The sequence below is a fragment of the Engraulis encrasicolus genome, chromosome 19 (genome assembly GCF_034702125.1).
Source record: "Engraulis encrasicolus isolate BLACKSEA-1 chromosome 19, IST_EnEncr_1.0, whole genome shotgun sequence".
In the NCBI taxonomy this organism is placed as follows: Eukaryota; Metazoa; Chordata; class Actinopteri; order Clupeiformes; family Engraulidae; genus Engraulis; species Engraulis encrasicolus.
The window spans coordinates 40,316,240-40,340,732 of record NC_085875.1 but is presented as its reverse complement, the minus strand read 5'-3'; the positions used below and the strand labels follow the sequence as shown (position 1 = coordinate 40,340,732).

The 24,493-nt window shown below is 41.3% G+C and overlaps 2 protein-coding genes across 4 annotated transcripts in view; one reads left to right on the top strand and one right to left on the bottom strand.

Moving 5' to 3' along the window:
- Positions 1-1,000: 1,000 nt before the first annotated feature.
- On the bottom strand, positions 1,001-17,589 carry psma3 (proteasome 20S subunit alpha 3). The gene is made up of 11 exons (XM_063184401.1): positions 17,443-17,589; positions 16,510-16,592; positions 16,268-16,391; positions 14,902-15,003; positions 14,254-14,327; positions 12,176-12,248; positions 11,851-11,916; positions 11,680-11,726; positions 7,425-7,492; positions 6,241-6,305; positions 1,001-1,258 (listed from the first exon to the last, which is right to left on the bottom strand). Exons 1-11 carry the CDS (start codon positions 17,461-17,463, stop codon positions 1,214-1,216), a joined length of 768 nt encoding a protein of 255 aa, XP_063040471.1. The 5' UTR covers positions 17,464-17,589; the 3' UTR covers positions 1,001-1,213.
- Positions 17,590-18,059: 470 nt separating this feature from the next.
- mipol1 (mirror-image polydactyly 1) overlaps positions 18,060-24,493 on the top strand; it is an 86,455-nt gene continuing 80,021 nt past the window's right edge. The window contains exons 1-2 of one of the 3 annotated variants that reach the window (XM_063184399.1): positions 18,060-18,159; positions 20,280-20,371. In XM_063184399.1, the coding sequence (XP_063040469.1) occupies positions 20,362-20,371 (10 nt within the window). In that variant the 5' untranslated portion in view covers positions 18,060-18,159; positions 20,280-20,361. Of the gene's footprint in view, positions 18,160-18,674; positions 18,804-18,974; positions 18,991-20,279; positions 20,372-24,493 lie in introns of those variants that run through there. The other 2 variants (XM_063184398.1, XM_063184400.1) reach the window with 2 other exon arrangements.

The following is a 24,493-nucleotide window of genomic DNA, read 5'->3' as shown; positions in this document are numbered from 1 at the left end:
TGTTGGGAAATGTAAACAATGTGGGCGACCCTTCTCCCTCTTCGGATTTAAGTTATGACAGGCAGTTGCTTACTTCACTTTGAAGACGAATTAGAAAGGTCATTGTGAGAGATGAACACAGATTTGTGTGTCAAATACAGACTGGTTCAATAGAGATAATTTAGCAGTAGTCCAGAACATGTTCAGTCCATGTTTTTTTCTGTTGACTTGAAATACACCATTGACATGTATATGCATTTCCCATGGAGAAGGTACTCGGTTTAAATTCCTGTGTATTTACTGTGACAAGAAGCAACTGACACACTTTGTTTGCTCATAAGTTTTCATTGATTCTCAGATGAGAATTGAATGATGGCTGTTTCATGGTATGGTTAGACTGAGCTCAGATTAGTAAATAGCCTAGTTATAGTCATGGGTCCAGCAGCAGCATTTGCTTGCTGATTTGCTAATGTACATCAGACACAGTGCCTTAATAATAGTGACATGGCAGTGTTTGCCTCTGACAAAATAGTTGGCCTAACAGTGTAGCAAAAGTTCTAGTGCAGTTTTTTCATACCCATTAGTCTTGACTCCTGACTATAATTTATGGCAATTTATCACAAGATGCGATGCAGCAAGGCTGTCCATTTGGTGCTGCTGCATACACTGGTGGTTGGCACTGCTCATTTGTAGCACGAGGTTCAATTCCTTGCAGTGTAGCAAGCAACCACAAAAGACCCCTCTACTGCACTGCAACCCTAATTCAAAAACAAGATCTGACAGGTGATTAAGCTGAAACAAATCAAAGTTCACTTAGCAATTCTTCCAGGCTTTGGAACAATTATTTCAGACCAATACGTTTAGACTTGGACTTTTTAGCTATACAGCTTTGTATTAGTTATTTTCTGCACTGCAGTTGGCAAGCTACCTTACCTTCACTGACCACTTAACTTCACTGCTAAAATGGCTCAAAGCAACCTGGAAGATGTGCGTGCATTTAGTATTAAAAACAAAACACAAGTTCTTTTTCTAACAGTTTTTTTATATGATGTCCAAAATCAGAGAATTCAAACAAAAAAAACAAAGAAGTGAATGGTCCAACGGTCTATAAAACATACAAAATAAGAAGATCGGTCGCCCTGTGAGTCTGGGGTAGTCCACTTGGGGACTACATGTAAAGCGGCGCTTAAGTCTTGAGGGGTAAATGCGTCTTTCTGCTGGGGCTGGATGGGCTTTACATGTTGTCCTCATCAGAGTCGTCTTCCTCCTCCAAGGCATCCTAATGGGATAGGAAAGGCAAAGAGATCAGTCAAACTGTACCAAGGCTGTTTGCTTCTTTACCACAAATAACTCTTGACAATTTTATCCTGAGGTGTTTTACAGGTGATGGCTTACAATAGTGTGAACCTATAAAGCTGACTGGATGGCTAGCAGTCAAATAAAAGTACACTGCAAACTCAGCATCAGGCTGTATGGATTGGAAGGTGGCTAAAATGAATTTTGCCTGGTACAGAGAAAAAACGGCAAGACTAAAATATCAGGCCAACTTGACATGTGGTAAAACTTTGCACAGCTTTTTCACAGAATGTGTGCACACAGTCGCACAAACCATAAATCGCAATATCAGATACTGTCTTCGAAAATTGAGTTCTCATTCATCTAGGTCATGTTATCCTAACAGTTAAGTTGTAAAAGTAAAAAAGACATTTCAGGCTCCAAGAAGTAGTGCAGTTGCGTACAAATTTTTTTTGGTATATAACAGAAGCTGTACATGCAGACATGATGGAATCTAATAGGGATGCACTGATACCGATACTGGTATCGGCTGCCGATACTGCTCATTATAATCGTACTCATACTCGTCAAGCACTTGCCGATACCAGGAACGATACTGCTATTACACAAAACAACGCAAAATCTTGTCACGTTCTGTGGACTTGAAAGCAGCATGGGAAAAAAGTGCCACCTCATTCATTTAATAACATTTCAATCTACATGGAAATGGACAATACAAATACCACAGGTGGAATAAAACAAGGCCATGCATTTATTTTCATTGTATTTTGGTGGTTATCGGTATCGGTACTCGGAAAGTACACACATTAATGTACTCGTACTTGTATCGGTTTTCAAAAAAGTGGTATCGGTGCATCCCTAGAATCTATTGAATCATTTATGCTGTCTATTTGATTGGCCGCCGCATGCGAAATTCACTCCTCATTTACATCTATCTAATAATTCAAGAAACCTCTGTCTGGTCTCTGTGACACGCATAACTCCCGCAGCACAGCACCAAAAGATCTCAAACTTGGAAGGTGACTTGGCAGTGGTATGGCGGGTTGCAGAGCCAAGTTTCACGTCATTTGGACATTAAAAAATGAAGATATGAACATTTTCATGGAATCAGCAGTGCACCCAACATTGAAGCCCGATGGCAGGAACCTTGCCCCTTTTGCGCCACGTCACAATGCCAAAGACAGCAGTTTTGTTAAAACCAGACCGTAGGGCTGTCACAATATTCAATAAGTCAATATATCGTACAATACGTTTTTACAAGCATGATATCACATGCTTCTTTGTTTTCCTCGTCACCCTCTTAGACTGAATATGGATAGGCACATTTCAATCAGTGCAATGAAAAACATTGGTGTACTTTTAATTTTCAGTCTGTCTACCTTGTCTATCTTTCTATCTACCCCTATATCTAGCACCCCCTGCTGCGATGCTTTTAAAATTAGAAAGGGTGCATTCGCATTTTTATCCCAGTCATTATATTTTTTTTCAATGGCCGAGAAGACAATATTATTGTTTATCGCAATAATTTATTAGCCAATTTATCGTCCAGTAAATCGTGACAAACCTACAAACACCTGACCTGCCACACAAGAACTCCATGTATTTAAAACTGATGTCAATCTCTAAACCGGCTCTCTCCCTCTCCCTCCATTCGCGGACTACCCGCCAATTTCGAGTTCAAATGCACTAAACAAGGGGCATTTTAAAACGAGATGGTCACAACCAGAAACCAATAGCCAACCTATGGCCGCAATTGACTACGGATTTAGAATCAGTTGCGAGTAGGGCTGGCCAAAATGGGCTGTCCTATGTCATCACAAGTCTAACGCGAGTCCCTTTCGAGATTTTTGATAGCGAGTCTAATGCCTCTGAAATTTAGACCGAGAGAGAGAGACAGAGACAGAGAGAGACAGACAGGTTGTGCCTTCAAAATGTGGAAATACGAATAGGCCTACGAATTCACCTCAGATTCCACTGAAACATATTGGTGCCTAATTGTTAGTCAAGAGATTTGCAACAATTATTTTTATCTAGGTCTATGAGGAAAAAAAACTATCTATGGTATCTATCTGGTAGAAAATTATAGCTTACATGAAAAAATAAGTTATGCAACATGTCTTCATGTCTTTTAAGGAGCACATTAGGACAGCGCAGGGAAGCCTCCAGTTTTTACATAGGCCTAAATTACAATACACAACATGGGCAAATAGGCCAAACGGCCTCTGCACTAGTAATATTACACTTGTAAAAATACACAATATTTTCGCTTCCCTTTGCTTCCCTCATAGTAATGAATGGTCAAGTTCGCTTCACTTGCCAAAAGTTGCGTACGTGTCCCTGGCGTGTGTCATCAAGGTTGCAGCCTTAAATTTAAAAGTACCAGGGAAACCCTGACTAAGTGCATCTAAAAAGACAGTTTACTGTATCTGCACGGATATACTGAACATGCCAAAAGTGTTACAATATTTGGAGAATCCCACTGGACTGTATTGACCAAACAGTGTGAAAGGTAAAACCATGACAAGTTCCATAAGCAGAGACAACCAACACCTTGTGTTTGGGACAAAACATCCAGCTGTTTGCAGAGTCAGAGCTCATTACCATGAAGTTAAAAGTTTAACTTCTCTTTTATGCCTTAACACTTTTGACACCCATCACATTATTTTCTACTGTGGTCATTTTCTCGCACAAATTGTCATTTTTGCCATGCACAGTAAGTTCACTCAGTTTGAGTAATAACCCTTGCAACATGGTGTATCATGGTGTTCCTACAAAGTTGTCTCCACACAAAGGTGACACTATGACCAAACACATGATGCTTCTAGTCTACCTCAGCCTGTAGGGTTTGAATTGTATCCATGTCTGACGCTTGCCTGGGTGTAATGAGAATGGATACAATCCAAAAGCCATGTTCAACACTATTTACGACCAATCATAACTTCCTGAATTCTGCACAAGCCCATTAGTACTCTGAAGCAGACTGATTTAATCTGAGCTTTTTTTAAGGGATGGCGAAAATTGAAAAAATTCTTAACCGGCTACAGAGACTCATTAACCGGTTAACCGGTTATCTTAAATCATACAACGTTCGCGTGCCTGATATGCACAACACTGTTTTTTTTTCCGTTTTTTTTTTCACATAAGTCTTTTTTTTGCTGCGCAGACAGGACCTGCCATGTCCAGCCACTGCTGCCAGATGGAAAATGCTGAATTATCGTACTCAAAATTATTGTTTTTTAGGGGGCTTTTTGGGAGTAAATTATCATTATAATTATTATTACTATAACAACCGGTTAACCGGTGGCAGAATTTTTTTACTGGTTAACATTGATCTGGTCTACTATCGGTTAACCGGTTAACATCCCTACTTTTTTTTCATTTTGGATTATATCTTGTTTTTAATGCCAAGACCACAACACTAAACCCACACCATGTTGCAGCATCCTTAGTAGCCTGACCGATACAGACTGATTTGTTGGCACCACAGACCTACAGTAAACTAGTGCATTCGGTAACACGTTTCCGGGACCGGCGGCCCCATTTTATCGCAGACTTTAGCACAGCCTTCGCACCGCAAACTGTATTAATGTACCGGTAGCCTATGTTATTGGGAAAATCTGCATGTAATGCGTGTTATTTACTAGGGGTGGTACGGTTCACAAAATTCACGGTTCGGTTCATATCGCGGTGTCAAGGTCACGGTTTTCGGTTCTCTACGGTTCTTTTTTTTTAGTTCATGATAAATGGTGCACTGGCTAATAGAATCGGACTTATCACTAAATATCCTACATATGGTTTGTATAGGCTTATAATGTGAAAATGGTGTGATTTTAATTGTGTCATCCTCTGATTTGGTCTTATACGCTAATGTTTTAATCAGAGAGACTGGATAAGATACTCCTAGAATCTCTGTTTTACATATTTTTCTGGGCACTACATGAATTGCGGTTTGCCATGGATTACACGGTTCGGTTCGGTATGTGTGTGAATTCTACGGTTTCGGTTTTCGGTGCGGTTTGTGCCATCCCTATTATTTACGGTCCGTAAGGATTTATTCCGGGTAATTAATGTTGGTAAAGGATTTCTATAGGCAGCTACATATTGGCTGTCTATATGAAAGTCAATTAAGGTAACGATATAATGTGGGGTCTCCCTATTTATTTATGTTCCCCCCCTGCTCTGGCAACAAGTTACAAGCAACCAAATGCATTTACAATGAGGGTTCTCACAACTTTGCAAACAGGGGAGACACAGAAAGCATATTTCTGTACAGGTGCTTTCTGCCTACTCTGGGCTCCTGTTTGCTACGGTTACCCTAAGTGTCTTTGGAAAAGATGGCTGGCTGAAGCTGTCCCACGTGAGACTATTGTTCACATCCAAGTTAGTCTGTAGTAAGATGGTGGTGCTGCGTCCTGGTTTCTGTGTTTAGAACAAGCACTGACAGTCTAGTTTAGTCTAGGTCTGTGTGGTTGCCACTCTTTACACATTCAAAATTCTTAAGGGTCGGACATTAAAGATGTTCCAGTGATGGCCTACAAGAAGTCTTTTTTACAGTCATTATAGTTGGCAACAAAAGTTTTGGCAAGAGACAAAACGTTGCACACCACTTAATTACAGGTTAATTGCTCTACATGTGTAAACCAATTTTCATCTGCAAAAGTCTGGGGTTGTTTACCAGGCACGTGAATGGCAGTGGTTAAGTGAGATTCCAGAAATAGTTAGAGGGCTTCATCGATTGGGTAAAATTGAACACGTTTCAAACTTCAGCAGAGTTGATAGTTGTTCAAAAGAGTAACTGTTTTTAAATTTGGGCGTTCAAGGCGGTCTGTACGAATGAAAAAAGGTACAAAGAAATGGCGTGACCCAGCAGAGGGGCTCGTTTGGGGGGGTTCGTGATCTCTAAGTAGAAGGATTACCATGAAATGAAAATAATCTAGGTTTGTGTAGATGAGATCTGGACCTTACCTTTGCATACTTCTCCGCTTCCTCCCTGATGTCTTTGGGAACCATCTCATGTCTTCCTTTTGTCACTGCAATAGGAATGGAGAACAGCGAGGGCTTGTTAGCATGCGCCTCCGCATGGTAAGTAGCACCACCACCAGAAATGTGATCACACTGAAGACATGTTGCCATTTCCTTCTCAAACTGACTGCCTCATGTGAGGATATGCATTCATCCAGGTCATGTTAGGAAAAGCACTTTAGTTGGAAATACCTGTACTGAATAGATTGAAAACTGAGTGCATCCAACTCAGAGCACACAAAGAAGCTGCCTTACTTCACAAGTGCCAGGGCTAGCACACCTAAGCAGCTACAAATCTAGTGTTGCTTATTTTTTTAGTCAAAACCCGATAGAATGGAGGGGGGCATTACATGGCTGGCACAACCCAATGTTTGTGTACCAACAAGGCCAGTGCTAATAACTTGAACTGGACCCCGTTTCATGAAAGCCTTGTTGCTGACCAGTTAGCCACTTACAAGGCTTCCAATGGGAAATTGCATTGCAACCAAGTAAGTTTCTTACTTAGTTCGTAAGCAACAATGTTGTTGAGAAACGCACCCCTGCCTTCTTTCCTAGCAGTGGCATTAGTCATCTGCCTCACAGACTATTGTTTTTTTTTTACATTGTGTGCTACTGCAACATAATAAAGCATGTGTTGAAATTGTTACCTGTACAGCTCCATTTATTCTTCTCATCTCAAGCAGAGGTAAACAAGTTTAAGTGGCACTCTACATTAAGAATTTAAGAAGCGTTCAAAATTACGCTTTTGCACACCAAGAAATCCTGCACACTGTCCATTCCACCAACAAACTTCCAACCTTCTTCAGGTTGCAAACTTTAATACAACATAGGTCGGATGACTGAAAGATGTATTGAAGTTTGATGGTGGAATGGACAGTGTGGCGGATTTCTTCACACTTGAAGAATTTCAGGCGAGCCAAAAGTGAAGGGTGCCCCAGATTGGCAACATCTTGACATATCAGAAGTCAGAAGAATTTAAATATCAGGATTTGGATGAAAGTGATTATTCAGCAGCTTAGTAAGGTCATTATGTTGTCGCTAGACTATCGTCATAGTAATAAATGACAACAGCCTGTTTCCAACCCATATGCATTACGAAGCCATTCCATCAACAGACAGGGCCTTACCTTCTCCAACCCAGCTCAGCTCCAACTCAAAGGATTTGTCTTTGACTTCGTCGTGTACAATGTAGATTCTGCAAGGAGAGAAATATGTTGTCCATCAGTTCCCCAAAACAAACCATAAGACAAGGATAATGTTGTTAGGTCCATCACTTTTTGCTTCCTCTACATGACTTAAATTTGACGAGTAGTTTTTAAATGATATATTTTTTTTAAAGGTATATGGTAAGAAGATCCAACACATTTTCACTGTGTTGTCAGCATTTGGAAACAGATGTGATTTCATTTCCTGTCCTTAAAATAGCAAGGATCTTCACAACAGTCTTCTTATCTCTCTTGTTGATCTGTTGGTTGTTGGTCTTAAACTGTCACGGAAGAAGGCTTGCTTCTTCTACCAAAAGATCTTACTCCATATGACAAGCCATGACAAGAGTACCATTGGATAAAACAAGCAAAGTCACAGTTTGAAAGTATGTAAGCATGTCTATTTCCATTTCAAATGAAACTCCCACTTCAGAAAACGTAAAAAAGAATATCAATGGATCCTGCTACAATTATGTAACAGTGGAAGACAGTCGTTAAACACAGTATCCGAATATCCCACACTTGGCATTCAGTTCAAATATCGTTTCCATAAAAAACATGACGCCCAAAAAAATGAAGCATCTTACAGATCCTTTAAAAAATAGCTGACTTGGTAGATAAATAACAATCGTTTTCAAGTGTAGACATCTTCCTACTCAAATTTCAAGAACAATCACTGACATTCCTGAGTTTCTCCCAAGATGCATTTCAAAGCCGTCTTACACTCAACAGCTACTCACTTCCTGCAGAACTACTGCTAGATTTTAAACACACACACACACGTACGCACGCACGCACACACGCCCTTGTGCCCCATTTCTCTTGGTATGGTAATATTTTTTTCAAATTAAGAACAAATGCCACATGCTTTCAATTTCTTGAGGGCACGGTAATGAAGAATTGGAAGAAATCGGCTGAATGCAGCTCTGTACTTTAAAAATGTCATGAATGCGACATGAACATATCTGAACACTTTACACTAGAAGAAACAGTGTTAGAAGGGGAATAAATAGAATTTATTATGGTGTGACGTCATCGGTCGAATGCTCCATTCATTTCAATGGGGCTCCCCAACGTTCGCACGTCTGATATTTGCGATAACGGACGGGTTGGTCTATATCAGACCGCTGTCAATGGCAACAAGACTTTTCACTGCTAAAGCGACTTTTCAACAAGACTCTAATCAGCTGCTGTGATAGACAACACCTGTTGTCTAGGCCAGTGTTTCCCAACCAGGGGTACGTGTACCACTAGGGGTACGCGAGCACACTGCAGGGGGTACTTGGAAAAGTGTTATTTTTATAACTAATGTATGGAGCAGCCACATCAGGACAGAGAAAATGATATAGAAAATGTATTAGGGGGTACTCATGTCACAACGAAGAGGCTTAGGGGGTACACAAGACAAAAAAGGTTGGGAAACACTGGTCTAGGCTACCTGTTGCCTAGCGGTGTTCCACAACGGCACTGTTTTGTTTTGCGCAGCAACAATCTTTTGACATGAAAAATGATAATAAACTTAACATTAAATACAGAAATGTCCCCGCCATGTGTGAATCATTTAAGTATATCCATATAATAAGCGGGTTAACGTTCGGCGAGTCGGTCGCTTTGTGGAATAGCTCCGCTCCGCGTCGGGGTCTAAAGATTCTCTCTGTCGTGCTGCTATTCCACGGTAGCGACCCGAACGTTAACCCTTACTTAGGTACTTCTTAATGAGACACTGTCACTACGCCACCGGCAGGTAGAGTAATGCATGCCAGTCAGTTACTCTATTCTCACGTGACACCAATGCAGCATATCAAGATGCTGACATCAAATATGTTATAGTATCAAAAGTACCACATCACATGTTACTGCCATCCATGACTCCCAAAGCGATTGGCAATAAATTGACGAAGTACGAGAGAGGTCATTAATCGCAAGTCAAAATTGCCATTTCTATTGTTACTGGCACCCTACAATGGTCAATAATACATATGACCAAAAGCAAAACAAAAAAAGCCTCCGCTCACCATTTCAAATCAGTTAACCAGTACACCAAACGTCTCCCCCACTACACAGCAATAAAAGCTCAGAAGTCAGTGGGGCAATACAGAAAGCATCTTGGGTTAAGAACTCTGACCCCATGTCTCAATCCACGGACTTGTGCACTTCGGACACTGTTTCGGTGCCTAGGGCCCTCACGCTAAAAATTACGGTTGAGCCAGTGCACTGAAAGCGCCAGGATGATCACCTTACAATGGCGGAAAAACGCAGTGCTTGAATGATGGACACTGCACGCACTAAACGGCCGCCATGTTGACAATGACACAGAGGAAACGTGGAGTTCAGTTCAGTAAAATAGTTTGGTCAACAATCTCCTAATTCTGTGAGTAATGTTGCTGACACGGCAACCTTTTCATGCCAACCCAAGTATTGTAAGTGTGATTGTTGCCCTTCGGGATGAAGGAAATGTAAATACAAGCACCAGACGCTGTGCATTGTAAACAGTAGCCAACCGATATTTTGGCGAGCTAATGCCATGCTCAGCAGTCACTTCCAGCGAGGGCACAGTGCATAGTGCTCAATTTTTCCACGACACGTCTATGCACTGAAGACCTCAGTGCACTGTGTGCACTGTACACTGACTGTCAGTGCACTGACACAAGTGCATGGATTGAGATATAGGGCGAGTCCAGTCCACTGTGCCCTCTTTCTGAGTGAAGGATAAAACTGAGCGTCTCTTCTATTAGGAGGTAAACAATTCATGAAAGTTTAACTTAGCCAGGTTTGCAAGTAAACCAACTTTAAGGAATATTACACCGTTCTGTCATACACTTTAGCAGTACACTGGCCCTACGTCTCATATGGTGCACTTGTGCACTTCGGGTACTACGTTTCAGTGCGTAGGGCAGGGATATTCAATTAAAAGTCACTGGGCCAGTTTATCAAATTCCTCAGAGTAAAAGGGCCAAACTTAATATTATATATAGATAGCGCCTATGTTTTCAAGCCTTGCCATGCAAGGACCGGATTTGGCCCTGGGGCCTCAAATTGAATAGCCCTGGAGTAGGGCGTTCAGGCTGAATTTTTCTGTAAATTCATTGCACTGCAAGTGCCCGGATGATGCCCTCACAACAGACAAAAACACATTGCTTGAACAATGGACATTGCACACACTAAATGGTCGCCATGTTGTTAATGAAACAGAAGAACGTGGTGTTCAGTTCAGGAGAAGAATTTGGTCAACAGTCTCCTAATTCTGTAAGTAATGTTGCTGAGACACCAACCTTTTCATGTCAAGCCAAGTATTGCAAGCAAGCAGTGTTAATTTTGTCAGCTTTTTAAAATTTAGTCGTAGTCTTAGTCACAATGACGAAAATCAATTTTAGTCTTAGTCATATTTTAGTCATTGCTTTCCCAATTTAGTCTTAGTCTTTGTCTAAATGACGAAAATCAATTTTAGTCCTAGTCAATTCTTAGTCATTTTAGTCAACACTGTACATAATAGAACTTCTCCACACACTGCTTCCCTTTTTAACATATATCATTGAATGTAGAGAATAAACCTTCTCAGCACACTGCTTATCTTTTTAACATGTATCACACTGTGCAGAATGAAACTTCTTCACACACTGGTTCTCCTTTTCTCTATTTTATTTAACACCAGTGTTAATTTAGTCAGCTTTTTTAAATTTAGTCTTAGTCTTAGTCACAATGACGAAAATCAATTTTAGTCTTAGTCATATTTTAGTCATTGCCTTCCCAATTTAGTCTTAGTCTTAGTCTAAATGACGAAAATCAAAAAAGGGCTTTGACGAAATATTTTAGTCATAGTCATGGTTGACGAAATTAACACTGCAAGCAAGATAGTTGGCATTTGCGGTGAAGGAAATGTAAATACATGCACAAGACGCTGTGCAATGTAAACAGTAGCCAACTGATTTTGGTGAGCCAATACTATGCTTACCAGTCACTTCCATTGAGGGCACAGTGTATAGTGCTCAAACTTTTTCATGACACTATGCACTAAATACCTCAGTGCACTGTGTGCATTATGCGACCGTCAGTGCACTGACACAAGTGCACGATGTGATACACAGGGACTGTGACAGATCAACTGTGAAATGATAATACTGCCCCCTTGTGTCAAGTAGTGGTAACGCGTCACAGTAACCAACAAAAATAGACTTACATTTTGGCCACCTCCTTCACCAGCTCCCGACAGGTCATGTCTTTCATCTACAAGACACAACATGTGCAATGGAAATGAATGAGTGAACTAAAAAAAAAGTATTAAGCACAGTTACAAAGTGACCCATACAACTGGGGAAAAGTGAAAGAGAACTTAATGCTTTTTCTTCACCTGAAGCTTCTCGATCTCCGTTTTGGCTGCCTGCTTGGCCTTACCGATGGCACATCCCCAATAACCCTGAACACACAAAGAAATAAATCCAGAAAGGAAAAACCTTGATTAGAAGGAAAAACTTGAAACCTTTACATAAAGTTGTAAAGCCCGGAATATGTTTGCTGTGTGACTTAATGTATGTGCACATGGTTGTGCACATACTTGCAGCTGAACTATCGGAGCACTATGCACGAGACTGGAGGCATCTTGTAGGAGGGCGATGCTCATAAATAAAATTATAAAATAAAAAACAATGTCAAATAATACCAATGGAAAATCTTACATATGAAATCCCTGATGGATCTACCATATACAGCTGTGGTCCATCATCTTGATCATGTGACCCCAGGATGAAACTATGGGAAGAATGCATGTAAGAATTAAATTACATACCGTATAGGCCAAAAGTTTGGACACACCTTTTCTCATTCAATGCCTTCTCTGTATTTTCCTGGCTATTTTTAGTATATTGTAGATTTTCGCAGAGGGCATCAAAACAGTGCATGATCACATGTAGAATTGTGCTTAACAAAAAAATATAAATTCTAGCAGTTGTCCAACAGCGATGTCTATTCACCTAACGTCAACACGCCTATTTTCATGTAAAAGCACCCAGTCAGGTCAATATTAACTGAACATTAAAGTCCTCATGGGGATAAAAAACAAAAATTCCGTTGTAACTGGTGCATTTTAGCCCCCTAACTGGGATATTTTTCAAGCAGGATTTTTGATAGGTTTTAAAAATCTGCTTACGTGGAAACGGAAGGCCAAAACCAATGTAACCAGGAGAAAAAAACATCCACATTTAAAATATCCTGCTATGTGGAAACAGCTCGTAAGATTAGCCTGACTGACTGGGTGTTTTTATTTGAAATGGCCAAAAAAAAGCTTATTGAAATGTGTGGGACCATCAGCTGTGCCATGTTGACATCAGGTGGATAGACAGCTGACATCGCTGTTAGAAAACGGCTAGATCCATTATTGTTTGCAGCACTTAATTCCACACGTGTTTATGCACAGTTTCAATGCTCTCCGCAAAAATCTACAATGTACTGTAAATAGCCAGGAAAATAAAGAGAAGGCATGGAATGAGAAAGGATGCATGAACTTTTGGGCTATACTGTACACAAGGCACTCTCCAGTGCAGTTACAGCATTATAGAACAACACATATCATATGTGACTTGTAGAACTCGCTGGAAAATACATTGGCCACGGTGTAGTACGGCGGCGTATCTTAAGGACACAGTGCACATCGTCAGTGGGTGCAACGGCATGATGGATACAAATTCTGATACCAGAAACTCAGTGGCCAAATTAACTGCAGCCGTCGGTCAGCATCAATTGCAGTGGATAATTAAGGACAGCTGACAAAAAAAGTGTCCTATGACTAGCCTCGCGACGCCATCCTCTGTACTCCACCCAAAGATTTTGGCTCCGCACATCGTCTGGCAAAAGCCTCGAGCTCGGTTCTCTCAGTGTTTCGCCAATCAGCAGACAGTTGAGAGTGGCGACGTAGAACTCACCCGCAAGCTCCGTTACTGATTGGTTAAGGTAACTATATTCACACTTTCGTTTTGTTATTTGTATGCTTTTGCGACGCTATAACGTAACAGGCATGCTAATAAAGCACAATATGGGTTTTAATTTGAGTTTGGAACTTCAATTAATTTAAATGACAGAGTAAGATCAGACCATCTCCCATCGTCCACGGAGACGGATTCCTCATGGCTTTTGCCAGACTGATTGACGGAGTCAACAGTCGGCTATTCGCCCAGGCTATCCTATGACCTGTTCCACACTCAAACCCTGGCTGTACTGGCACAGCACTTTACCATGCCTTCAGTACTGACCGTTGAAGAAGAAAGTGACTCCCCTCCCAGCCATGCCGTACTACGCTCTGATGACGTAAGCCAACCTATCTCCACTATCCTTGGTGTAAATCAAGTAAGCTTAAATGGTATCTGAGCTGAGGATTATTTTTGTCAGTGGGGAAAAAAAACATTAGCTACGTAGTGACAAAAAAGTGGTTAGTTTTAAATAAATGAGAATTTTGTCAATATTTGTGGACATGACATGTAGTCCAACTCCAGAAACTATAATCTGTGTACATGCAGAACACTTTTTTTACCGCATTCTTGATATGATCAAGAATTCTGTACATTTCATTAATGTATGTGGCATGGGTGCCAACCTACACTACATTTTATAGGTCCCCGACTATTTTTGTTCTACATTACTTGCATACTGCTGTACTGACCCCTTTCTCTACTTGCTTGAATGTCCTCCTTGTAAGTCGCTTTGGTCAAAAGTGTCTGCTAAATGTAATGTAATGCGTGTAATGACAGCTGACGTGGCTTACCTGCAGCCAAATGGACGCACAGCACTGTATAACGTGTAAGCATGTACATACATGGCCACTCTGTCTGAAAGATGCTGTAAAAAAAAAAAAAAAAAAGGAAAGACCAAGCCTGTTATACCATTTTTTACAAGACATTGAGAGAACGTTTGCCAACGATATGAGAAAAATACACCAAGAAAAAGCCATCCACTGCAGTTGCACCTCATCCCAAATGCATACACAAGACAGTGACAGGGGTGATAGTGAAAAAAAATCCTGAGCCTGAACTTTTTCCCCTGCTCTAAGGACGACGACAAGATAGCCTGCATAGTGACGTACCGTAGGCCTATTTTGACACATTATTCAAACATTTAATAGCCTGTGTATGACCATTATTCAAGCCTGATAGTAGAAGAAAACCTTGAACCTGTAACACTTTCTGGGATCAGAATAACCTAATGGCTAATTATCATCAGTGTTTTTATTTTTGCAAACTCTGTCAAGCCTGAAATCAGGCATGGAGCCTGAATACTATCAGCCCTGCAGTGAGTACATCTCATTCCTAATCATTACCAAATAACATGACCTACATAACTTGGTATTAATGACGTACGTGCATACATATAAAGCATATAAAAGGACATATAAATACATATAAAGCTGCAATACCTTCAAGGGGATGTCATAGCCGTAGCTAGAGCGGAAGTTGGAGGCCTCTTCCCTGGCCACTTCAGCGAGAGAGCGGGCATCAGCCAGAAGGCCAGCCACAGCCTACGGAACAAAACACGAGTTTCAGTAAAGGAAACGGTTACACACAATAGGGCTGGTTTCAAAAGATGAAATTGTGATCCGATAACTATTCATGTTCCAGAAGTGCAATATCGATTCAAAACTTTGTGGATCGATCTTTTGCAGAGGATTATAGGCGCCACATTCACATAGGCTACATGCACAAAATAGGGTTTCATTGTTCATAATCTCATAAATCTCATTTCATAAATCTATATGAAATACATTTTGGAATGCAATGCCATGCCCAATACAAAAATGACAATTTCTCAACATTCTACAAAATGGATATACACCGTTTCGCAATGAAACCCTTTACACACAGCCTGTTCATGTAAATAATGCCAGTCTTTTCCCACCTTTCTCTCGCATACTCACTTTTCTCTCATACCAAGGTAGTTCATGTTTGTATGTGCTTCAAAGGCAGAGATATTTAGGTTTTTATAGCCAATCTTACAATTCTAGGCATATGGGTAAAAGCGATAACCCAGTAATACAGAAGATCAATATCGATATCAAATTGGATAGTAGATTGAATCGGACTGTTACCTTCTGGATCAGAATTGAATCGATCCAGGAAATCTGAATTGGCGCATTTTGACGGGCTGTTTCCTCAGCAGCTTCAATATAGCCAATTAACTTCAGAAAATTGTTATAGTTAGCTCCTATGCCTTTGGATTCATGGATTAAAATCCAATGACACTGTAACATGGTAAAGCATATACCAGTTGCAACCACGATCTAGATGGGTACCGAGAGGTTTTCACCATTTCTGCTGAAAGAACAAAACTCTGTCAAGCGGTCAAACAGAGAGTAACTCGACTCTCGTCAGCTGGTACACTTCGCTTTCACAATAGAATCAGAAACCCCCCACAAACAACATCTTTTCAAATGATGCTCCTCATCAAAACTCCTTGCAAGTGATCATCCTCATTTTTACACCGATCGATTATTCCTTCCACATAACACCTGCACAGTGCCCCTACCCGACAGACTCCTGCACAGGAGTACGGACAAGTCAACGCAGCAACATGAACGTAGAACTTAAGTCCATTTTTCTGGGCGGGCTTGAGTGTGCTGTGAACAGGGTTCCATTGGAAAAAAGTGTGACTCTTTCATTAGTTTCCTGTGCCGTGTTTGACATGGGCACACGGACCATCTGGTGTGAAGAGGACAACTGAACACCTTGTGCGCGTGCACGGTACCGCAGTGTTGTATGTGAATGACGGCTGAAGGAGCGACTTACCATTCCAACATGACGGTCGATGTTAAAGATGCGTTTGTTGGATCCTTCTTCGTATAGTTTTGAGAGGACGAGCTTCTCAACGCCGAACACAATGCCATCCTTGCATCGGATTCCAATGGCTGTGCTGTTGAAAAAAGCATGGATAAAAAGTAACGCATCATATTAGACAGGCTGGTTAAATTGAATTCATACAAAATTGCCTTTACATTCCATTTCTACATTTCCATCTTAAGAACACTTACCTGCTGTTTTCTACTGCTTTCATCGCATACTCAACCTGAAATACTCTGCCATCAGGTGAGAAGGTCGAGGCAGACAAGTCATACTGTTGAAACAAGAGCACAAAAGTGACAGCGTTATTGACCTGTCAGGATCCTCAATTAGGCTATTTTGATGATGAACAGTGCTCCAAGTGAGAGAAAGAAATTACTGATTTGGATAAAACACTATGCACACCACATTGCAATTCAACTCATATGTAGAAATAGTTATGTAAACTGGGATAACCATTTTAATTAGGCCTACAAAGTACCATAATAGTAGCCTACAGGGTTAGAGTACTTGCTTTAGTTGGCGCTGAAGTCAGATAACAAACATTTAACTTATTTCAATGGACACATTTGTTTTCACGACCATTGCTCGTCTTCAATGGAGAAAATAAGTCATTTCTTCTGCTAAGTTTATCCAAACGTCAAGATACTTTCGATTTCGTTAGCATGCTGCCTAGCTAATGTGCCATTCATTGTATGTGACTCAGCATACAGTTACCTGCTAGCCTTTCTGAACAGCACAGCGCTATGCAACAAGCTAGCTTAGCCAAATAGCCAGATAGCTACATAGCTGGTTGGAGTTTCAAAGGAACAACTGATAACTATTCATCTAAATTGGGAAATTGAGGTGTAAAACATGTACAAAAATAAATGGGCACCCACACGGACCCCAGTGAGCAACAAATATATTAGTCTGAAAGGAAGCGCGACCTGACGCCACAGAACTGTTTCATACAGGCCACAATGAAATGCAATGCTTGAATGCTAGCATGATAAGCCTCCTAGAATAGCGAGCAACATGACACACTTAACAAAGCGTCTCAAAACATTGATATCTATTACTTCACCACAAATAAATAATTATAACAATTATATATACTATATTTGTCTTCATGTGCCACTCACCCCGGTTCCGATTGAGCTCATTTTGCGGCCCAACTGCAAACAACTAGCTCAATATTTTAGTCCCTGTGCAAAACGCAACTTCACAGAACATCACTTCTCCCACTCTGACTTCGTAACAAGGAAGAGCCTGATTGGCGGGTAACGGTGACGAATCAAAAGGGGGCAGTGTACCACAACTTCTTACTTCTAGTCCAAGCCTATACCTTATCAATCAAATGTGGAGTCACATGTAAACATTGTATTTACATGACATTGTGATATATGATAGCAATACCTACCTATAAACACATGACTTCAAGGCGTAAGGACTAGGATTGTCATATTTGAGATGTGCAGGTGCAGCCCTTACTTCTATTAAAACAAGAAAAAGAAAAAAGAAACACATTATAGGCTGGTATTACTATTTAAGAAAACCAAAGAACCTAGAATATTAAATAGATTCGAGAGCTGGAAAAGAGCAGGAGCTGCTGATGTCTTTAGGCGTTTGTAATTTCATCTATGTGGTTAGTGAAATGGTAAATTATTTATCATCTACTGCTCTCTAGCGGGCAAACACTGTAAAAGTATTCTCAATGCACTTCCTTAATGTTTCCCCCCGGTTTCCTAAATGGAATGAGAAAGGCTAAGCTAGCTCACCAAGATTTGGGGAAACCCCTTGTTGTTGAAATGTAAAATTTGTTGAAGTACGTTATACGCCCGTCTGGAAACTTTCTACAGGTGAGTATTGTGCAACAGGTAGATTGAATCTTGATTATGTCAGTGGGTTGCAAGGTCTCCGCACAAACATTCCTGGCTAGAACTCCTCAAACTCTTGAAAGTTGTTTTTTGTTCTCGTGCATGTTTGCCGCACAGCTTTTCGTTTCGTTCTCGAGATGTGGTGGATGAATAACATTGCCAGACTGCACCATCTGTTAAAGTTATACATGTTTTCACCTGCACAGAGGTCTACATCTGTATGATTCATAATAATGCGGATTTGTTATCATTTAGCATCGCGCGCGCCAGTTGTCTCAGGAAGCTAGAAGTGTGTGTGCACTGTGCCAACAGGTGTAGGCCTATAGGCACTCTTCCTGACTTCACCCCTGTGAAAAATTATCTGCTTGTGAGCTGAGACTGCTTTAGTGTCTCTCTTGTTGTCTTGGTTATGGCTCGAGTTTCAAATGAGCTACTACATTCTTGGAGATTAGAGGAGCTCTAGGCTACCATGTTCACCAGGCAGTGTTTTGCTGCTGTCAAACTCGGCATCAGGTGGTGGACAGTTACTGCATGATGGATAACAGAAGCAGAGCACATGATGTGAAAAGCGCACTTCAGCGGGCAAAACACAAAATATCAACCTTGGAACGTGAACTTTCTGTTAAGTAAGTGGCATTAACTTGTATGCACAGCTAAGCTCTGTAAGATTAGTGATGATTACATCGCTTTAGTCTTCAGTGATGCTGTTTTTGCTCAGTGTAACTTGTTGCATGTGTGCATGATTCCGGTTGGTCGCCCTTCCATTCAGTGTAGTTCTGCCAGCCGAGATGGGTTCATTTATCACGAATTGAGGTCAGTGAACTCAAAGCGCACTGAATGCGACAGGCGGCTTTGCCATTGTTTCACTTCTTGTGTCAAATAAGTGTAGTTATGGCTATTCAAAGCTCCTGTTCGATTATTGAACTATGTTATCAAAACTTGAACAACATTCTGTCCTATTTGCCTGCCATTTCGAATGACTTCTGCTTGTGCACAAGTAGAGGAAACATGATAGCACCCTTCTCCAGTGCCTGGTGATGTACTGAGTGCTCCTCTGTGCATCACCAATACCTTGTCATTGTGCAAATATAAATATAAATTAAATTAAATTACAAAGGATGGACCTATCCAAATTTGAGCCTTTAAAAGTGAATTGCATATAGACAGTTCTGTTTGCATTTGGAGATGTCATTTCTTTCTTTCACCTCTCCAGAAACTGCTTCACAAACATGCATGTGACAAGAGCGGAAACATGAAACATGTGTCCACAAACACATACATCATAAAGATAGTTGTGATTTTTTTTTCTTGTCCAGCATCAGTGTTAGGTAGCATGGACAGAAACACACACTCTCACACACACACACACACACACATACACGCACTCTCTCTCTCACACACACACACACTCACACTCATGTTCACACTCACACACACTCACACTCACTCACTCTCCACACACACACTTACCCTCTCTCTCACACACACACATACTCACTCACTCACTCACACACACACACACACACACACACACACACACACACACACACACACACACACACACACACACACACACACACACTTACCCTCTCTCTTACACACACACACACGCACGCGCACTCTTTGTCACACACACACACACACACACACACACACACACACACACACACACACACACACACTTACCCTCTCTCTTACACACACACACACACACGCACGCGCACTCTTTGTCACACACACACACACACACACACACACACACACACACACACACACACACACACACACACACACACACACACACAGGAGCCTTTGTGACTCTAGGCTGTAGTGCTCAACACCATAACATATCCCCATGACCATGAGAACCAACCATTGGTGCACCGAAGGCCCCCTTCAGCTGTGTGTGCATTGCAGAACAGATTAGTGGCCCATGCAGAGTGGTAGGAAAAGGCCATATGACCAGATTTCCACCACTTGCTTTTCATGCTTCATTTAGAGTAGGGGCCAAAGTCTGTTTTCCCATGGGCTACTGGGTTGCTATGAATTGAGGGAAGGTTGAAGCGCAGCTGAAGTTTTCTGTGTTATTGCATTGATCACAGGGAGAGCTGCTCAGAGAGTGAAGAGGAGCATCATCCCCTGAAATGGGCGCACAAGACAGAACTAAAGGACTCCCTTGTTGACATGTACAGAGGTAATTCGCTGCGACTTTGATATTTCTGGGGTTTTGCTTTTATATGCTTCTGTTTGTCACAGACAACGTAATGTTGATGATGGTGGTGGTGGAAGGTAAAAAAAAAACGAGATGCGTTAAGGGTTATGGATGATGACACCTGTTCTTCCGTAATGTTTTTTTACTACGTCGAAACTTTCAATCAGTATCTGTTGCCATGCGTAATGTAATCAGTAATGAAGTCACGTCATGTCAATAACACAGAGCACATCAGCAGCTCATCAGATTTGTTTGAGTAGTATTGCTCTTTTGTATCAGTAATGTTCAATTGTTTTAAAGACATGAAACAATTGCATATCTTGATCTTTTATATATACTGTAATACATGACCGAACATTATAAGAGATTTGGAGCTGATAAACAAATATCTGTTCACATCCCAGCCTTGAAGCCTTTGTGTCATAAAGTATCTCATCCATCAAGTTGAAATAGTTGCCAGGGAGGCAGCCCAGTATTCGTGTGATTTAAGTCACTGGAATGTAATTGTAAATGTTACGACTCTAATCTTAAAGTGGGTGTTTACTCGCCTCCCCAAAACATTAGACCAGTGATCAATCATACAAATATATCTTGTGAGAATTAAATAAGTCAATATGAAGCTCGTTTTTAACCTGGTTTAGTGGTCTACAGCAGTGTTTCCCAACCTTTTTTGTCTTACGTACCCCCTAAGCATCTTAGTTGTGCCACGAGTACCCCCTAAGTTATGTTCTATATCGCTTTCTCTGTCCTAATATGACTTCTCCATTAATTTGTTATAATAATAAACATTTTCCAAGTACCCCCTGCAGTGTGCTCGCGTACCCCTAGTGGTACACGTACCCCTGGTTGGGAAACACTGGTCTACACAGTTAATGAAAGCAGACGGTTGATGTAAGTGCATTCCCCCACTAGAGGGCAGCCTCATCATTTGGAAAAAGATGTGTGTGTGTGTGTGTGTGTGTGTGTGTGTGTGTGTGTGTGTGTGTGTGTGTGTGTGTGTGTGTGTGTGTGTGTGTGTGTGTGTGTGTGTGTGTGTGTGTGTGTGGAACAAAAAGATAAGAGGTAGTGGACAGTGTGTTGTGTACTGTGGGAATCAAATAACCTGTTACATTCACATTGGTCTTCATCAACAAAATATAAAATAGTCAATAGAGCAATGTTTACAAAAAAAAATCTAAATCTTCTCCTCTTAATGCTGCCTATATGTGCCCGCATTGTCTACAACACCCTCAGTTGACTAGCTGTGATGTCTATAATGTAGGCCTATGTCAAGTGTGGCATGACTCAGGCGATTATTTTATTTGTGGTGGTGTTATCCTGGTAAAAGTATTGTGATAAATAAAGCTTGCACAGTATTCAGATGGCCTCCCTATTAGTGACTACGAGTTTCCAAGAGCTTTACTTCATATTTAAGACATCTCTTACTGTCTTGCCTTCAATGAGAGTTTATATCTGAGGTAGATGTATGGCAGAAGTGATATTTGACTGAGCATCTAAAGTTTTTGAATTCTACAAAATCATCCGAGGAGACGAGAAATTAAACATTTATTTTCACCCCCATTACTGTATGTTGATCGTATATATTCATCCCCCATTTTGGTAGAGCGAGTGTGTTTAACCCCTACCATTAGACCCTTGTAAATCACAGGCATGGTAAAACGCTAAATTAATTGCTGGGACCTTTATCTTTATAAGGGGGCTATTCCTGTTCAGGCGCTTCTGTTTGCTTAACCCATTGAGATGGACAAAGCACGGCAATAAACACGCAGGTCCGCGGGGAGGGAAAGGCGTTATATGACTGGTTTTTCAGTTAAAGAGCTGGACAGGTGTACAGTGAGGGGTCACAAACAGCATAGGCCCTCAACAACGACAGTGTCTTTTGTTTTCAAACAGCCCCTTCTCTTAAGTTCATTTGCACCATAGTCGTATTACAGTGAAACTTTTTTCAAACTGTAAAAAATGTTTCTCAAACTTGAAACATTTTTTTTACCCTTTATTAATAATGTAATCATCTACACTTTGTTCCCTTTGAACAGTTCAATGTTGTGCTATTTTTAGAATTTCTCATAAAATAAAGAAAGCCTAAAATACTTAACTTTGATGATACAATTTTGCCGTTATTCGTAGACCTACAGTGTATTTGAATTTTACTATCAAATTTCCAAATATACGATTAGTACAAAAAATTGAAGTCTTTGTATGACCTGCTATTACACACCAGAAAGTCAGATAGACCGATAGCTTTTTTGATAATGCTTTGCACCTTGTCAGCTGACACTGTGGGCATAACTCTTTGAAGCATGAAATGATGGCACATCATGAATGATATGATGTCCACAGGCAATAAAAACGTTAAAAACATGACGTTACGGAGTCATAGCCATAGTTAGTTCATGACACAAGCATACGCTATGAACTGATTGATACATCAATGGCCACCCCGTGCCCTATATACCCATCATTATCATCCCCACCACATCCGGCTTTGCCTGCCTTCTCCTCTCCATCACATCCTATTGGCAGTACAGGGGCGGAGGCCTGCACAGCTCCAGCAGGATATGACCTGCCTCAGGTCCTGTAACTGTAACCCAGATGGCATACGCCAGTGCCACGCTTATCAGGATATTACTAACTCGCCCGTGTCTGTGCCCGCCGCGCCCACACGCACAACCAGCTACCCAGTCAGCCACCTGCACCTCATCACTCATCTCCTGCTTAAAATTCAGGACGTTATCTAGTCGTCCCAATCAAGGCCTTAATCTGGCTTGTGGGTTGATTTAATGCGAGGTTATTAACCTCTTGCGCAGACAGTGGCGTGTGTGTGCCTGTGTGTGTGTCTGTGCGTGTGTGTGTCTGTGCGCGCACACGCACGTGTGTAAGGGAAAGACAGGCACTGATGCGCCAGTGGATGTGACTGCCATCCATGTGGTGGGTGTAGAGTCTGCCTTTGGCAAATCCCTAATTCCCTCTAAAATGGGAAACACTTTGCTTCAGTGATTTCAGTCACTTTGATAAGACCCAGCACAGGTGAGAGAACAGGTGTCAAATCCACATGCCTAGGAGGTTTTTTTTTCTCCCAAGGATTAATGCGAGTAACATCGGAAAAGATTAGCTGTCCGTCATTTAAATAATATAATTCCGGCACTATTTAATTAGCCCAGAAGTTTGATGTTACTTTTTTTCTTTAAAGGACTGCTAAAGCTGAGCAGAACTTTTTAGGGTTTTAAAGTGCAACATTTTAAATATTGGCACTCAGAATGTAGCGCTTGGATTTTCACCAAACTAATTGCAATTAGTCATCCAGCCCAAAAATATGGTTGTAAATAAGAGAAGAGCAATCAAAAACGAACGTAATGATCGACAGAGCATTTTACTTTTGTAATAATAAAATCTATTTTTTTTCTCTTCTCTGTGTTTTAAGGACATGAAAGAATTTTCTTACATAAACATTAAGATGGTGGACAAATGAAATGAGTTATGCACCAAACAAGTTGCCTGCCATCGAGGCCGTTTGAAGTATATTCTGCCCACTGTTTTCCTGAGCCTGTAGAGTGTTGCTCCCCTTTTTTCAGCCCCCCAAAAAACTGAAGCCACACACAGAATCACCCCAAGCAGCCCCCCTACCCAACCAACACCATCCCCTTTACGCTCCCCACCCCCAATAACAAACACTGGTGGGTTCCTATGGTGCTGAATAGGTCTTCCATAGGCGAGAGCGCAGCAGAGAGGGAGAAAGTAGTGCTCCAATCGGGCCAGGCTTTGTTCTTTACCAGGTAGACGGGGCCCTCTGCCTTGACCTCTCACCCCCACCCACCAGACGCTCTGTCTGGCCAGGAAGTGTGCAGTTAGGCCGCATGAGCGCAGCGAGGCATGACACAGCTGCTGGAGGCGCGGAGGTCTGATACTGACAACACCGCCGACATCGACGACGGTGTGGTCTCGATGCATCTGTATGCTCCCTCACACTTTGTGCCTTTCTTCCTCTCTTTTCTTCCTCTTTCTTGCCGTCCTTTCTTTCTCTCTTTCTCTCTTCTCTGGTAGTACTCCCTTCTTTATCCTTGGTATCACCTCACAGGCCCACAAAACAGAAAGAGGATTTTTGGA